This window comes from Rhinopithecus roxellana, chromosome 10, assembly GCF_007565055.1.
Source record: "Rhinopithecus roxellana isolate Shanxi Qingling chromosome 10, ASM756505v1, whole genome shotgun sequence".
In the NCBI taxonomy this organism is placed as follows: Eukaryota; Metazoa; Chordata; class Mammalia; order Primates; family Cercopithecidae; genus Rhinopithecus; species Rhinopithecus roxellana.
Window position 1 is genome coordinate 102,695,307 of NC_044558.1, and position 16,885 is coordinate 102,712,191.

At 63.7% G+C, this 16,885-nt stretch overlaps 1 protein-coding gene across 23 annotated transcripts in view; it reads right to left on the minus strand.

Annotated features, from left to right (window-relative positions):
- The window catches only part of FBRSL1 (fibrosin like 1), a 93,809-nt gene extending 77,624 nt beyond the window's left edge, over positions 1-16,185 (minus strand). For 5 of the 23 annotated variants that reach the window (XM_030938454.1, XM_030938452.1, XM_030938448.1 and 2 more), the window contains exon 1: positions 15,237-16,181. In XM_030938454.1, the coding sequence (XP_030794314.1) occupies positions 15,237-15,527 (291 nt within the window). In that variant the 5' untranslated portion in view covers positions 15,528-16,181. Of the gene's footprint in view, positions 1-15,236 lie in introns of all 23 variants that reach the window. The other 18 variants (XM_030938439.1, XM_030938438.1, XM_030938453.1 and 15 more) reach the window with 12 other exon arrangements.
- Between the last annotated feature and the right edge of the window lie 700 nt (positions 16,186-16,885).

Consider the following 16,885-nt stretch of genomic DNA (forward strand, 5'->3'; position numbering starts at 1 on the left):
CAAGGCAGTTAGTTTCCTGTCCCGTTTGACCCCCACCAGAACGTCCATCTGTCCTGCCCCCTGCTCAGCCCCAGGCAGGGCTCACAAGCGCTGCTAAGTGAACATTCTAGAGAACACACAGCACAGGGGTGGGTGCCCACACCGGGCAGGAGAGGCCTCCGATGTCTCCGGCTCCAGGCGCAGCCCCTGTGCCCACAAACCCCCAGCCAGCGCTGCAGCTACGCTCTCTGCAGAGAACAGAGGCCATTCCCAGGAAGCTCTGGGAGGGCTGTCCCAGGAATCTACTCTTGAGGTGTGAGCCAGCACTTGGCCTGCTACCCTAAGACAGTGGGAAAGGTACCCAGGCCTGAGATAGCTATGCGGCTGGCCCCTCTCCTGGCCACTCCGGGGCTTTCCAGGGTGAGGCTGGCCCTGTGGGCTGCGCCTGACAGGTTTCAGAGGCCCCACAGCAACGCCACAGCACTGCCCCGCGCAGCTGCTGAGAGAGGCATGACCAAGGAGGCCCAGGCAGGGGCCCTTGCCAGCCCCACCGCTGCACCTGACACCCCACTCTGCCCAGTGGCTCAGTCACTCCACATACACCTGAGGGGTTAGTGGTGCAGCTCAGAGACCATACAGCGTCCCGTCCAAGGCCACCATGACAGGCAGCAGCGTGGCCACCCCCACTCCTGTGAGGACCGGAGTTCCCCTTGGGGCAGACCACGGGTGGGGGGTGGGGCCAGGACAGGAGTCCAGGCCAGATGGGGGGCAGTCCCCAGGGACTGAGCAACAGCGCGTGCCCTGGGTAGCCCCAGGGTCCTCATTTGTAAACTGGGCAACGGCCCCACCCCCATGGGTGGCGCCAACCACCACACCAAGGTACCTGGGCTCCATGGAAGAAAGGGCCCAGAAGGTTCGCACCAGGAAATGACGTGAGCTCTGGGTGGGGACCCTGCACCGAGCCAGCGAGACCCGCAGCAGCCGCGCTCACCCACTTCGTCGCGCTCACCGCAGCAAGGGCCGTGCCAGGCGCTCTGCTAAGTGGTGGGTCAGGCCCTGCTTATCTTTTTGTTTGTTTTTGAGACAGAGTCTCACTGTGTTGCCCAGGCTGCAATGCAGTGGCACAATCTCGGCTCACTGCAACCTCCGCCTCCCAGGTTCAAGCAATTCTCCTGCCTCAGCCTCCTGAGTAGCTGGGATTACAGGTCACCATGTGTAGCTAATTTTTTGTGTGTTTTTAGTAGAGATGGGATTTCACCACGTGGTCAGGCTGGTGTCCATCTCCTGCCCTCAGGTGATCCGCCTGCCTCGGCCTCCCAGAGTGCTGGGATGACAGGTGTGAGCCACCACCGCGCCGGGCCTGGGCCCCGCTTATCTAATCCACACACATAGGACTCCACGTGCTGGCCGCAGTGACCACCCCAGTGTGGAATGAAGACCCAGACAAGAGAGGCCTGGAAAGGCTTCAGGAGCTGTGTCCCCAGCACCACCCACCCCCCAGCCCAGCTCTGGGGTGCCAGCCAGGGCCGCCTCAGGCCACTGTCCCAGCTGCAGGAACCCCTGCTAGGCTGAGGCAGTGGAGGCCTTGAACCCCCGGCCCCACAGGTCTGCAGTGCACACTGGGGTCAGCACACGTGGCACACACAGGGGCCCTCCAGGAAAGCGCGGTGGGGCCCTCCCTGCGCAAGGCCACTGCCCTGCAGTGGCTCCAGCACCCCCAGTAGTGGCCAGGGCCCCAGACCTCCCTGCTCCCCTCCCGGAAGGACCACCAGGGCTGGGCACAGGCTTCTGTGACACTGTTAGACAGATTCTCCTGCAGCAATTCTATGCGACTACTTTTGGCTCTCTTAATGTCATTACCGTACAGCACCATCAACATTCCTAACTGCACTACAATGAACCAGACAGAGATAAAATAATTCTACCCCAGCACACACAGAGCCCTACTGCCCCCTCTTGGGGACGGGGCTGCCTGTTCCCACCCAGGCTTGGCCTACCCCCTGCAGCCAGGTGGCCACGCCCTACTCCTGAAACCACAGCAGGGGCCTCTCCCCTCCTTGTCACCAGGCAGGAGGCTCTGGAGAACGGCCTACCCAAGACCTCACCTCCCTGGCAGGCCCCTCTGCTTCCCACCCAGAGTGATGACCACGTTCCCCCAGGCAAAGCCAGGCCTGGAACCCCCAGGGATCGTCTCGGATGGGACGGAAGCTGCTCTCCACTGGGGGCAGGAGGCTGAGGAAGGATGCAGCTGCTTGGCTCCCAGAACCTTGTTGGCTCACATCTTCGTCAGGTCTGTCTCTGTCATTCCAAGAGCTCAGGCCCACAGCCCAGCCTCTGCCTCTCAACTGTGTTCAGTCTGGGTGCAAACCCCACAGCTCTCCCTGCAGAGCACCTGAGTGTCTGCTCAGCGCCCAGCGGGCACAGCTGCCTCCCATACCCGGGTCCTGTGGTGGCCTGTGCCCCGCCAGCCCCTCTGCCTTGGGATCAAAAGCTGAACAGAAGCCGACACAGGAGACCCTACAGGGAGCCCCACTCACAGCCCCGTGTGGGGACTGGGTCTATTACCCCTCCAGCTGCAAAGGTGGGAATGGGACCCTTTCCCACCATGACCTATCTCTCCCTTGGCTCACACCCACCCAGTGGGCGACAGCCCCCACGTCTCCCCGCTGCCTAGGGTGTCCCATGTCCAATGTCACCTTGGCCGTTTTTTTCTCACAGGGACCCCACATTGAGCACCGACGGGGACTGCTCCGGCAAGCCTCACTGACACCTCAGTTGTTCCAGAGGCCTGCAGGTTGTGCCCAGCTGCTCCCATGGCCTCCAGGATGTGGTCCTGCGGGCTTGCGGCTCTCGCCTAGCAAGGGACCAGCAGCTGGCAGCTGGGCTGCCCCTGCAGGACCGCCACAAGCATGGTGGCTGCTGCTTCTCAGGGACGGCTGAGATTCCCGAACATCCAGTGAGGGCACGTGGTTGCACTCCAGGGGCAGGGCGGCAGGGTCAGGGCTCCCGGGGTGGTGGGGTGGGAGGTGGGGCGCTGTGAGGCCCAGCTTGGCCATTACTGCTGCACCCCACTCCTTGGGAGCTGTGGAGGCTGTGGCCTGGCCCTGTGTGGACCAGGAAGAGCTACCTGGAGATAAGTCGGAGACCCAGGCCATTGGTGACGGTGCCAGGGAGAACAGCAGTGCTGCCTGAGATGGAGTGGTGCCCGGACAGGTGTGAATGCAGGGTGCACGGCAAGTGGACAGGAGGGGGTGGGGACAGAAGCGGGAGAGGACAGGAGGGGTCCTCTGGTCCAGGGCCAGGAGCCTCAGAGACCAGTGTGGGCTGACAAAGCCCAGCCCCTGTGGTTGGTGCGCTAGGTGCCCTCACTGCTCTCGTGAGTTCACAGGGCCAGAGTGGGCCACGGAAATGAAGCCTGAGCCTGCCTTCCGCTTGGGGCCCAAGGCTTTGGACAGGAGTAAGAAGAGCTGCCATGAGCAAATGCACGGCCCATTCTGTGCACGGGGATAGTGGGCGTGAGGCCTGAGGCAGGGAGGTGAGGGATGGTGTGAGGGGCAGGCTGATGTGAGGACCACAGTGGAGCCACTGCTTGGCCCTGGTTTTATCCCAGGGTTCCAGTCCAGCCACGCCTGGAGAACCGTCTGATAGGGGCTGAGCCTGGAGAGTGAATGAGGTTGCCCAGTCACCCTCTGACCGGCCCGACCAGGAGGCCACTGTCAGGCGCCACGCCTGGAGGTCAGTCCTGCTGCGAACTCGGAGCCTCATTGATGCGTTCCTCCCTCCAGCTCCAATTTACTGGAAGGCCACGGATCACACCTGGCTGTGGCCCTCAGCCTCGCCCTTCAAACCAAAGGCCTTCCGCAGGATTCCTCTGGGCGGCCATGAGGGCCAGGCATGGAGAGCCAGGCGTGGAGGGCTGAAGCAGCACCAGGGAGATGGCCCAGGGTGGCAGTTTGCCAGGAGGGAGGTGACAAAGGGCTGGAGCCTGCCCTGGCCACCAGTGGGGTCTGCCAAGGATTCTAGAAGGGCCCCCTGGAGGGACAGCCCACACCAATGCTGGCAGTGGGGGAAAGCAGTCAGCTGACCCCTCTGTCCCTAAGGACCTGGGGGGCTGCCGCAGTTTGGGGCATGAGGACACATCAGGATGGTGGTCAACACACTGAGAGGGACGTGTCACTCAGACCCAGGAGGTCAACTCTTCAAAATGAACATACATCCCGTTCGTGCACTCTCTGTACACACGGACTTCCTCACTATAAAAAGAATGAAAAGAAAGGTAGGTCTTTTGGATTTAGATTTAGATGAAGACAACAGAAAGCAGCCAGGAGATGGAGACACTGGGCAGGTGAGGCTGTCGCCAAAGAGGGGATGCAGGGCAGGACCCTGTGAGCTGAGGTCTGGGCAGCCAGCCGAAGGAAGGGGAGGAGTCACCGGCCTGGGTGTCCTGCTCCAGGGCCGTCCTACATGCTGGGCCCTGCTGTGTGGCCAGCGCTGCTGGGATGATGAGGAGTCCACTGCTGGGGCCCCAACCTCTCCAGAGACCCCTGTCCCGGCCCCTCCCCTCACTGGCCCCTGCACAGGAATGGGCCGTGCATTTGCTCACAGAAGCCTCTCTCACTCCTGGCCAAGGCCTTGGCCCCGAGTGGAAGGCAGGCTCAGGCTTCATTTCCGTGGCTCACTCTGGCCCCTGTGAACTCACGACAGCAGCAAGGGCATCTAGCGCACCAACCACCGGGGCTGGGCTTTGTCAGCCCACACTGACCTCTGAGGCTCCTGGCCCTAGGAGCCCCTCCCCCAGCCACTCACCCCTGCTGACAGCTGCCACAGGCGATCCCACGCAGCAGCCTGGGACACACAGAGCCTCTTCCTCAGCCATGGGGGAGCGGCCCGGGCCCGCGCCAGGCAGGTGTCGCTAAAGCCACAGGCCTGGGGTACGAGGACCACAGGAGCAGCCGCCGCTCGGTCCCACCTTTATCCCGGGATTCCAGTCCAGCTGCGCCCACAGAACTCACGACCCCCAGGGCTGGGGGCTGGTAGGGGCTGAGCCCCAAGAATGAACAGGACTGAGAGGCTGACCCACTTCTGACCTCAGGGCCTCGGGGAGGAGAGTCACAGGGGGACCAATGTAGCCCCCACCCAGTCCAGTCCACGTCGGGGGCCTGGTCCACATCAGGGTCCCCCTCCCTGGGCAGTCGCTGCAGGCCCCTTGGGCTCCTTCCCCAACCAGCTCTCGGCCACACGGTCCCTGGGGAGAGGCACGCAGCCATGCCGGCCACAGGACAGGGTGTAGCGGGCAGGTAAGTGGGGTATGGGATTAGGGTCTGGCCGAGGACAGCCAGAGGCCTGCTGTGGTACGAGCAGCAGCAACTGGGGCAGGGGCCAAGGGCTGTGGGTGATGCCACAGCAGGACAGGTTAGTGAGGGTGGGGTTGTGGCAGGGCCTGGGCTCCCCGTGAGGGCACAAACAGGCTGTTCCAGGCTGGACAGAGTCTGCAGGGCCTGGACTCCCTGTAAGAGTGTCAACAGGCTATCCCGGGCTGGACGGAGTCTGCAGGGGTCTGGGCTCCCAGGCAGGGCAGCAGTTGGACGACGTCGGATTTAGAAAACTGTAGACCGGGTGGGTGGAGAGACCAGGACAGGGGACAGAGACAGGGCCAGGACTCCCTGGAGGCTGGTCTGGACACACAGCAGGTCTGGACACACAGCAGGATCAGCTGGCCCTATGGGGGACAAAGGACAGGGAGCAGAGAGGCCGGCCCCATGGGCCCAGGCCAGAGATGGGGAGCCCCAGCCTCCAGCCTCCAGCCCATGCCTGAGTTCTGATCCTGCTCAGCCACTCGCCAGCAGTGTAGACGCGGGAAGTGACTGCATGGCTGTGCCTCGGGTTCCTCATCTGTAGCATGGGGACAGCACAGCACCCGCCGTGGGGGCTGCCAAGAGAGTGGGCGTGATGCACACTAAGTCCTGGAGCTGTGTCTGGGCCTGGAGCCAGGGCACTGCTGCCCTTTCCGTTACTGTCACGACCGCTCAGTAGCAGGGCTTGGTGGTGGGGCTGCGCGTAAGCCTGGGACACACTCAGCTGTTCTGCTACCTACAGCCGCCCAGGCAGGACCAAGTTCTCAACAGACGGAAGGTAGTGGCCACAGACTGGGCAGGCGATCCTCTGGCCTCAGTGGGGCAGGGTCACAGCGTGCGGCTTCCAACCCCAGACGCTTGACGGCTCCTGCAGAGTCCAAAGGGCAGTACCTGTGCCTCCTGAGCCAGACACCATGGATTTTGGCCAGAGGGTCCTGGGTGCACGCACATGGTACACACGTGGGCTGGGAAGATGGGCGTGGAGACTTCAACGCCTGTCTGGGATGCAGAGGGCCCAGCAGCCCACCCAGCCTCCTCTCTGATGCCAGCACAGCTCTGGGGAACCCCATCCACCCCACAGTCCAGCTTTCTACACAAACCAGATCAACACAGCTCTGCTGCGCCAAGAGAGCTGGGGCTCGGTGGCCGTTCTGTCCCTCACACTCCTCAGGACGCCTGTCGTCTCTACAGGTACGTGGAACCAAGTGCCCCACTTGCCCTGAGTCCTCAAAGGGCCTGATCTCACGGAGTTTAGGTACTGCGCAGTGCCCCACCCCCAGCCCTGCAGTCCCCCAGCCATAGCTCCCAGCCATCTCCAGACAGCCTGCCACCGGCACCCCAAACCAGTACCACCTGGTACACGTGCCCTTCCTGACGGGATCTCAGGAACCGCCACGCCACAGTGCTGCCCCTCACAGCCTGCACTCCTTCCTCGGTGCTGCCCTTCACACCTGCACTCTTCCCCAGAAGCCCTCACGGTCTCCTCTGTGACTCCTAGCCTCCAACGACAGCCTCTTTACTGCCATCCCAATACTCAGTGGCAACGGGGCCTGTGGGTGTATCTTGGGGGCTGGCCCAGGGCCTGGCACACAGCCAGGGCTCAATAAATGCTTATAGAGTCCGTCAGGGAAAGCAGAACAGCTCAGAATCCTTCCCTGCTGGCCAGCAGCTCACCTGGCCTTTCCCAGAGGTCCAGCACCACCCTGCCGGGCTGGCCCTGGAGGCTCCACTGTGCAGCAGCAAGACCTGGGCAGAGGCCCACCAGTCCCAGGGACCAGTTTGGCCACCCAGGCTCCTGGAGGCCTTACAGAGCACTGTCCCGGGGGACAGCAGAGGTGGCAGGTACCCTTGGTCACATACACAGGCAGAAGCGGCCCAGCCTGCTGTGGTGAGGGCGGAGGAAGCCCGCTGAGCGGACGGGAGCATGGGCAGGTGGCCACGGGACCTGGCCGGGGTTGTCGGCCTCTCTGCCCAGCCCCCAGTGGGGTGAGTACCATGGCCAAGCCTCAGTTTCCATCCATCACACAGGGTAGCCGCAGCTGCACCTCCAACTGTCCTGGCCCACAGGGACACCAACACCTGATGGTTCTTCAGCTTCCAGCCTCCCTCCCCCAGAACAGGTCGGTGCCCATCCAAGCACAGCCCCACCCAGCTCTGCAAGGCCCACCCAGGGAGGGGCACAGCCAAGTCCCACCTAGGGCCACCCTGCTGACCAGGATGGGGGGCCCTGTGCAGTAGCGCCTCGAGGGGCCCCGGCACCTCCCACAGCTCCCAGAGGATCTGGACGTTCCGGGCTGTAGAGCAGGAGACCCCAGACTTCCAGGACCCACATCCCCACATGGGGTTGGTAGGGGCAGAGCAGGACATGTGTGTGGGGATGGCCCATCCTCTTCATTTCTCTGGAGGGTCTGGAAAAGGATGAGAGTGGAGAGCTAGGGGCCGGGAGGGGTGGGCAGCCACAGATCCACTCTGCTGCAGTCCTGGACAGCCTGTAGCTCAGCCTCCAGCCGGGACCTCCAGAGATTGGCCAGAAGGTGTCTGACAGGCAGGTGGCCGCTGTGGCACCTCTGCAAGGGTGGCTGGGGGCCTGTGGGTCCTGCAGGCCTCCCCACTGGAACACTCTGACTGCTGTCACATCCTGACACAGCCCCCGGCCCCGTGCCCCCCCGCACAGGCCTCACTGTGAGCGCGGGGCCCGGAGAGGGATCCACACCCATACAGGGGGCACGCAGTTGTGGGGCTTGACAGATGTGGACGGCCAGCTCTCCCCACCAGCCACCTCCCCAGGTTTCCAAAGAAACAGCAGGCACCCTCCTCAGAGGCCCTGTGGGCCAGCTCTCCCAGAGCATGCAGGCCAGGCTCAGCGACAGGCCTCCCAGCTGCTGCCACACGACCACTCTAGATGCCACATGCTCCTGGGGTGGGGCCGGGGAGGACATCAGGCCCGAGGGGTTTCTGGGGGAGGCACATGCATGGCACGAACACACACATCGCACGCCACAAGCCCTGGTCCTCCCTCAGAGACCTGGGGGCTGCTTAGATGCTGACCCTTGTTTAGGGACAAATGGCTTTGTCATGGGCCACATAGGGGGAGTCAGGGCCTGACCCTGGGTCACGGAGAAGGGTTAGATCCCCAGCCCGGGACTGCCTCAGCAGGGGTGAGGTGGCGCCCCGGGGTCCCGAGGCCCAGAGCCTGGATTCTAGCCTGGAGCCACCCACTGAGCTCATCTTGACAGGAGCAGGAGGCCTTAAGGGTGGTCACGCCTGTGGGCTCCTGAAATATGCAGGAGCTGAGGCCAGAGCGGGTCCTGGTGCCATCTGGGTAGGGGAGTATGGAGGAGGAGCCCGGAGGGAGAGGACAGCCTGGGACACAGGGGTCACTCAGACTCCTAGAGACTCAGGTGGGCTGGGCTCCTCCTGTGGCTGTCTCCGACTCAGAGCAGCCAGGCTGGGTCCGCCCCGGGACCCTGGCCCAGATCTGTGGTCCTCCTGCTTAGAAGGCCCTCCTGACCCAGCCTCCACTTCTAATGAGGTGGTCCCGTGGCCCCTCCCTCATTACCCGTGTCCCCACCCCAAACCATGTTGACTTGGGGTCTCTAACTGGTCACCATTAAATGGGCTGGAATACTGGGACCCAAGTGTTCTGTCCAGGTGCTGAGAAAGCACTTAATTCTTATGCCATTTTGTCGTTACAGAAAAAGACGAAACGTTCCCAACCAAAATGCAGAACCAGCGGAAGTAACACTACCAGACTAACTCTACTAGAAACAGGGCGGCAAAACTCCGAACCATCGGCAAAGCAACCCGAAATGAGACTCCACCAACACAGGAGATGCCAGGGCCACGTCCGGAGTTCAAGGACAGACCGACAGCAGCAGCATGGATGCCGTGGGGCCTGGGAAGGAAGCGCAGGGAGGCCGCACAAGCTGGGTGAGCAGGGCCACCCCTACCTGATGCTGGACCAGAGACGCATCCCGCACAACACAGGGCGCCCATCAGAAGGCCGGGAAACAGGGAAGGAGAGAGGGACACAGATACCCACAAACAGCAACACCAATCCTCACGCTCCGGACACACAAACGCAGTAAGGCGCGAGGAGTCCCGCAGCGCAGACGCGGGGAAGCAGCAACATCACAGCCATGTGCAGACGCTGGCAGGGCCTATGGGAACCCCCAAGAGTCCCCTAGAAACTGTCTGTGCTGATAAGAGAATCCAACAAAGTGCCCAGGTAGAGATGCCAGGTGGGAAGAAGCTTTCTTAAACAAACAGCAACAACAGCCAGAAAACACAGCGAAACGAGGCTTCCAGAGTGACAAAAACACAAGCCCGGGTGAATATCCACCACGGGCCCCTCGGCAGGGAACAGGCCCTCACGACCATCAGGAGCCTTAAAACTGCCACTCACAGACAGCAGGGCCAGTTCTGGGCACTTCTCTTTCTCTAGAGAATCAATCCCAGAAAGGCAGGAGATGGGGGCGTCTGGGGACAGACCTCCCATAAGGACAGCTGGGGCAGCTGGGGCACGAGAGTCTAGTCGGGGAAAGAGTGGGTGGGGCCAGCCCGGGTCTGGGGTGGGTCTGGCTCCCTGCTGGAGGACTGTGCAGTGAGTCACAGGGACCCCTGGGAGACCCCGAGCGCGAAGGTGCGCAGCATGTGTGGACGCATAGGCACGCGGCGTAGCCACAGCAAGGATGGGAAGGCCTTGGAAACCTGAGCCAAGAAGTGACAGGGCCAAGCAGCCAGGCAGGAGGGGATGGGGAAGAGGGCTGGGGACCGTCCTACTGTAACAGCCTTAACCCCGAGGCCAGCAAACCACCAGGCAGGGGACCGCGAGGGGCAGAGCCACAGGCAGAGGACGCGGAACCCTTCCCAGAGCCAAAGCGGCCAGGTGCAGGCCCTGCCCCAGCCATAGCAAGGCCTGAGAAGCTGCTGGCCCCCAGACAGGGCCTGGACAGGTGACGGGCACCCACGTGGACCCAGGGGCCAGTGACTGCTTTCATGGCCCCTGCATCCACCTCCCCTGAGGGAGCAGCCCCCTGCCCACGGCTGTGGGACTCTGGGAGGAAGAGGAATCCACACAGCTTCCAGGCAGCCCCTCACTGTCACAGGGCGGCCCCGGCTCAGCTCCGCACCCCTGCCCCATGGCTGTGGGTAAAGCACTTCCTCTCGCTGGGCCTCAGTTTCCCCACCTGGAGACCAGGAAGCAGCCACAAGGAGTTCCCTGGGCCGAAGCCTGCCCTCTCCCTGGCTCTCCTCACTGAGCCCAAATGTCTGCGGTCTCAGCCCCCACCCCCAACTGTCTGAGAGTTGAGCCAGGCATAGACTCACAGCGCCCACTGGCACCACCAACAGTGTGGTCTCAGCAGTGCCCGGAGGTCCAAGTGACACTGTCAGGCCCCACATGCAGTGCTCAGCGGGCCGGGCCGGGCCCAGCCCCCACATGGCCAGGTCACACTTCCAGCCCCAAGCAGCCAAGAGCCAGCCCAGATTCTATGCCTGGGCCCTTGCTCCTGGAACCCTGGCCACTCTGTGAAGCTCACCAGGCCCATTAGGGGTTCGCAGACAGACCACCTGGCTCAGCCTCCAGGATGCAGGGCAGGGCAGGGCAGGAAGGTGTCTGGGCCAGTCCCTCATACCGTCACATTCCCCACCATGGGCTGTGTCCAAAAACCTGTACCCTCCCCTTGGCCAAGGCCCACTGGTTCCAGGCTCACACCCTAAGCCCACCAGGGTTCTGGGCCATCTTTAGCAGCGGTCACAGCTCACCCACGGACAACCCTGGGAGGCTGGGGGCCGCACACAATCAGTAGCCTGGGGTTTCTTAAGCACAACCGTCTGTGCAGGGCAGGTTCAGCAGCGTTTTGGGTGATGTCCTGTGGTTTATGCTGAGCAGAGAATGTGGAAGCACAGGCGTAAGAGGAGGCCGCTGGCCACCAAGCTGGGATGCTGGGTGCTTTCCTTCCGCCTTTATTCCTGGGACACATGTGGATCTTTTGAGTGGCCCGTGTGCCAGTCAGGGAACAGCTCAAGCTTCGGCACACACCTTCTTACGGAGCTTGATGTGCGAACCAGGTGAAAGTCACCAGGTGAAAGTGATTTGTTGTTTGAAAAATACAAATCAACAAAAAATCACAGACACCAAACCAGAATGGTGGTGTCCACCTGGAGCTGGTGGCCAATGTACTCCCGGGCACTCTGCCACCTCCCTGTGGCCCAGGCCCAGCCCAGAGCACCGTGGCCAGTGTCGCTGGGCTTGTGTGGCCAGCATGCGGGAATGGGCGGTGCAGCCCACTGGGCTAAGTGGGCCTCGCCTATCTCCCGGGAGATATAGGGACTGGCACAACCTGTTCTGTGGCCTGAGGCCAGATAAGGATGGCCTTTGCTATCTGGGAAGACAGAGTCTGGCTATCTGGGAAGACGGGGTCTGATGGCAGCCCTGGATACACCTCTCAGACCCCAGCCTTCTTGGGAGGACCCCAGCCAGAGAATAGCAGCACTGACCGGGCACGTACGGTCACAGCACTGCTTCAAGGGCTTCCTGTGTCCTCTGGTCAGTACAACTAGGGGACAGAGTCGTCACAGGAAACAAAAGGGACAGCAAGAGCCATATTCCCAAGCACCCAGAGTCCCCGGTCAGAGCAAGAGCAGGGGAGAGGCCAGCAGGGCTTCCTCAGGCCTCCTGTCCCCACAAACCACTGCCCCTGGTTTGAGAGTAGAAAATCAAGAAGGCTGGCTCAGGTCAGCCATACCGCCCCATCCACCCCAGCACACCCAGTCCAGCACGCCCCTCTGCAGGTCCTCAGCCTTGCCACAGGGCTCCCATCTCCATCCTCGGTTAATCATTAATGCTGTCTCCAGGGCTGCAGGCACACCCTGAGCCAGGCCAGACCCTGGCCCTCCTCAGCCCACAACCACCACCGCCAACATTTAGGGAGTGCCTACTGTGTTCACAGCATATACAGACACAGGGACAGGACAAGGGGGGACTCCTCCTCCGCCACAGGAGCACATATAAATGTGCAGGTGGTGGGGGCCTGCCCCGGGCACAGAATGGCCTGTGTGTCCCACCCAGGGTACAGAAAGGGGGCGGGGGCTTTCCCAGGGCACAGAACGGGTGTAGGGACCTGCCTCGGGCACAGAACAACCTGTGTGTCCCATCCAGGGCACAGAAAAGGGGCAGGGACCTGCATGGGGCACAAAAGAGGTACAGAGACCTGCCCCAGGCACAGGGCAAGGGGGCCCTGTTGAAACAGGCAGGGAGGGTGGTCTGCCTGGGGGCAGAAGAGGTTTTGAGTCGGGGGCCTGTCCCAGGGGCCGGGGCTGGGAGTTGGTCCCAGCACATGTGGGGTCTGGGGGGAGGTAACAGGACTCCCGCAGGCAGGCTACGCCTCCCCGGCAAGTCTACACTTGTGTTTGGTTGTTTACATCACTGCAGTGTCCCGCGGGCAGGAGCCGGCCTCTGGGGTTACAAGGGCTTCCTCCAACTCCTGAGCGTCCCATCCTCCAGCATCCCAGAGGAGGAAGATCCCCCAAGACGTGGGTGGGGACAGAGAGACTGTGAGAGAAGGAGGCTGAGCTGAGGACAGGCTGCTCCTCCAGGAGTAAACGAGTTGATGCCTGTGAAGGGCAGCTCAGAACACTGCCTGGTGGAGAGAATGTTTACTTAAGCAGTCATTACTATTGATATGATTATGATTTATCTGAACTTTGGGGAAAAACCACTACACTTTGACAAAAAATATGGTCAACCAAGAGACACGTGTGGGACGATCATGAGGTTATGACTTGTGCAGAAGCCCCGTACTTTCCCAGGCAGGCTCCGAAGGGCAGAGGAAGGGACATGAAACCACCCCGGGGTGCCGTGGCTGTGTTAATGCCATGCAGCAGACTTGTCTCACTATGACCTGGGGGGCCGCTGGTCTAAGCTGAAGTCACCAAAACCCACTGAACCCACTGCCTGCAGGCGGCGGCACGTGACCCTGCTGGAGCAGGTGGACAGACAGTCAGAGCCACTGCGGGCAAAGCACATGGACCTGGGATTGGCCCTGGGTCTCCTGGGCACTTTCTACACGCCGAGCTCTTCCCAGCACCAGACACCATAGGAGACACACAGGACAGTGTCTGCTCTCCTTCAGTTTACAAGTTTTTGTGGGAGACAAAAATGGAGAGCAAAGACATCCTAAAACAGCTTCACAGAGCGCGGATGACAGGAAGAAAGTGGGCAACACTGACATGGAAGGGGGGCACCACTTCAGAGTCCGAGGTGACATTTTTGCAGAGACACAAAGGCACCAAACATCAAGCAGGCAGAGAACGGCAGGGTACAAGGGCTGACCCGCTTGGAGCAGCAAGGAGGCCACGGTTAGGGACCCAGGAGGTGCGGGCGGGCAGCAACGGCTCTGGAAGGTGGGCATCGTCGCGGTCTCAGCTGCAGTGCAGGAGCCGAGCGAGCACAGGGCCTGGCTTGCAGTACATGCTCAGTACACATGCAGTCCATGTCATTATCACCACTGAGAGGGCAGAAGGCAGCCCCAGGGCCATCCCGTCCCAGCACAGAGCATGGCATGTGCCAGCCCTGGAGTCATTCAGTGTGCATGACAGAGGATGGCCAGGCTCTGTGGGCCTAGCACCACCCCTGCGTCCTGGGCCCACAGGAGCCCCAGCTCTGCCCGTGCACTCGGGACACAAAGCCCCCAGCTCTGCCCGTGCACTCGGGACACGAAGCCCCAGCTCTGCCCGTGCACTCGGGACACGAAGCCCCAGCTCTGCCCGTGCACTCGGGACACGAAGCCCCAGCTCTGCCCGTGCACTCGGGACACGAAGCCCCAGCTCTGCCCGTGCACTCGGGACATGAAGCCCCAGCTCTGCCCGTGCACTCGGGACACGAAGCCCCAGCTCTGCCCGTGCACTCGGAACATGAAGCGGCACCTGTTCTGGGGCCACTTCCTGGCCACCAGCCCTGACCCAAGGCTCTCTAGTTTGGAGAGTTTGGATGAGAACTTGAAGAGGACTTGCTGCCTCAGGGGCCTGCAGTAGCCATCTCCCCTTTTCCCAAAGCTCAGCTTCCGAGACAGGGGGATCTCAGGCCATGGGCTCCCAAGCCCCTGGAAAAGTGAGAGGGGTTGGAAATAGGGTGATTCTGGGAGTCAAAGTCCAGCAGATGAGGGTCCCCCAAACTAAATGCCACAGGAGACACACCTCGCTGAGGGGGTTTCTGTCCTGGTGGAGGGCACCTGGCTAGCCATTCCTGCCCACGCCAGTCCTGGGGAGACAGTGCCCGCCCCAGCTCTGGGACAGCATTTAGTTTCCTTCGCTGCTCAACTGGGTTCACGCAAGAGGGGCAGTATTTGCTCAGCAAATATTGTCCATCAGCCAGACAAGCAATATTTTTTGCCAACGTATTAACCATGCAGCAAGCAACGGTCACCAAGTGGGGTCTTGGGATTAACCCTCCTTCTCCCCTTCTCAGCAGCGCCCTCGAAGGGAGGGAGGAACGGGATGGCCCGCGGAGTATCCATTTTATCACCACCTCCCTAAGATCCAGCACTGCTCCCTGGCACGTCCTGAACCAAGCAGAGCCATACGCTGGCAACAGAAACACAACTGATAAAAGGCCGACGGTGCCGTCAGACAGCCCTCGATTTCTAAGCGTAGATTTCTTTGCCTCTGAAACTCAAAACGTCCCTAAACCCACCCAACGCTGCTGGGTCTTCCAGATGCGACGGTCTGGGAGAGCGGTCAGCACCCAGGGTCCCTGGAACGGGGACCGAGTGGCCGGGGCTTCCCTCAGGGGTGCCCACGGCGCGGGCGGTCGCAAGTCCAGGGGTCCCGGGACCGCCCAACGCGTCAACTCCAGGCCCCGTTCTCGCCCCGACGCGGGCGAAGCCGCGCCCGTCCACCTACCTCTAGGGCCTCCAGGGTGCTGAAGCTGGCGATGGCGAAGCCGTCGATGACCTCCTCCTCCTGGGAGCTGGACTCGCGGCGGCGGCGGCGCGGGGGACGCGCTGCGCGGGGCGCGGGGGCGGCGCCTCGGGGGGGCGCGCCGCGGAGGCCCGCGTTCTCCTTGCCGGGGCTGGACTCGGGCTCGTCGCCCGACGACGGGCTCTGGGCGCGGGCGTCGCGGGCGGCCTCCCGGCGCCGGCCACGGTCCCGCTGAGCGCGCGAGCGCCGGCTCGGGCGGACCTTGGCCTCCATGGCGGCGCGTGCGCCCCGTCGGGCCGGTGACCTTGACGCCCCGCGCCTGGCTCGCGGCAGGCGGGCTCCCTCGGCTACGCGGCGCCGCCGGACTGAGTGTGCGCCGCGCGGGCTCGGGCCCTGGGCGGCGGCGGGCGGCGGGCCGGGCCGGGCATGCCGGGCGCGGGGGGCGGCTCAGCCCCGGGCCCGGCGTGGCCTGGGACCCCCGGCGCGGGCGGTTGGGCGCATCGGCGGGGGCGGGCCCGGCGTTCAGCGGCCCTCGGCCGCCCCCCCGGGGGCGCGCCCCATGCGCGCGGCGCGGCTATCGAGCCGAGCGGGCGGGGCCGGGCGGGCGCGGCGGGCAGCGGGCAGCAGGCGGGCAGGCGGCTGGGTTCCTGGGCACCGGGCTCGTGAGGCGGCGGCGGCGGCGCCCCGAACAGATAACAACTGACGCACTTCCGCCCGGCTGCGCTCGCCAGAGGAAGTGAGGGCCGCCGCGGGCGCCCGCGTGCCCCGCCCCGACCACGCCCCGACCACGCCCCGCTCACACAGGCTTCGCCCCCTTCACGCTCACGCGGCCTGCCCCGCTCACGAGGCTCCGCCCCTCCCCGCCCCTTCACAGAGGCCCCGCCCCTCCCCGACCCGCAGGCTCCGCCCCCTCCCCGACCCGCTCACGCAGGCCCCGGCCCCGCCCCGTCCGGCCGCGCTAGGTCATTCAGGTCCCGCCCCGCCCCGCCTGCAGGTGCCCGCCCTTCGGCCTCGCCCCCTAGCCGCGTCCCGCCCCTGCGCCCCGACTCCTCCTGCAGCCCGCGGTGGTCGGCGCCGCTCCTTCAGGGGAGGGCGCTGGGCGCCCGCGGCCCCTCCAGCCCCTCCGTGGGCACCTGCGGGCGGTACTCTCCAAGCGGGAGGCGGGGGCAGCGCCACCCTCCTCTGCCGGGCGGGGGTCCTCGGCCGCGGGCGAGGGGCTTCTGGTCCTGCGGAACCGAAGTCCTGCCCTCGGCTAGCGTGGAAGGGACGGGGAAAGGGCGGGGAGGACCGGGGGGGAGGGTCCTCCGCCAGGCAGTGTCCCCTCCCCGCGTCCCCGCGGACCCGCCCGGGCTTCCTAGGATGCGGGAGGGGTCTGCCCGCGTCCCCGCCCCGCGCCACGTGCCCCCAAGTCCCACAAGAAAGCGACTCCCGCCACCGAGACCCCCGGGAACGCGCCCAGCGGGGCGGGGGCTGCTGCCTGGCACGGAGCTCAGTGCGGAGGGCGGCGCGGGCAGGAAGCGCACGGGGGCGGCTGCGGTTGCGAGGCAGGCGCGGGGCGAACTTCCTCCTCCACCCCCAGGACAGGCCGAGCTCGGAGGGGCCTGCCCGGTGGGGTTTCGGGGCCCCTTGCG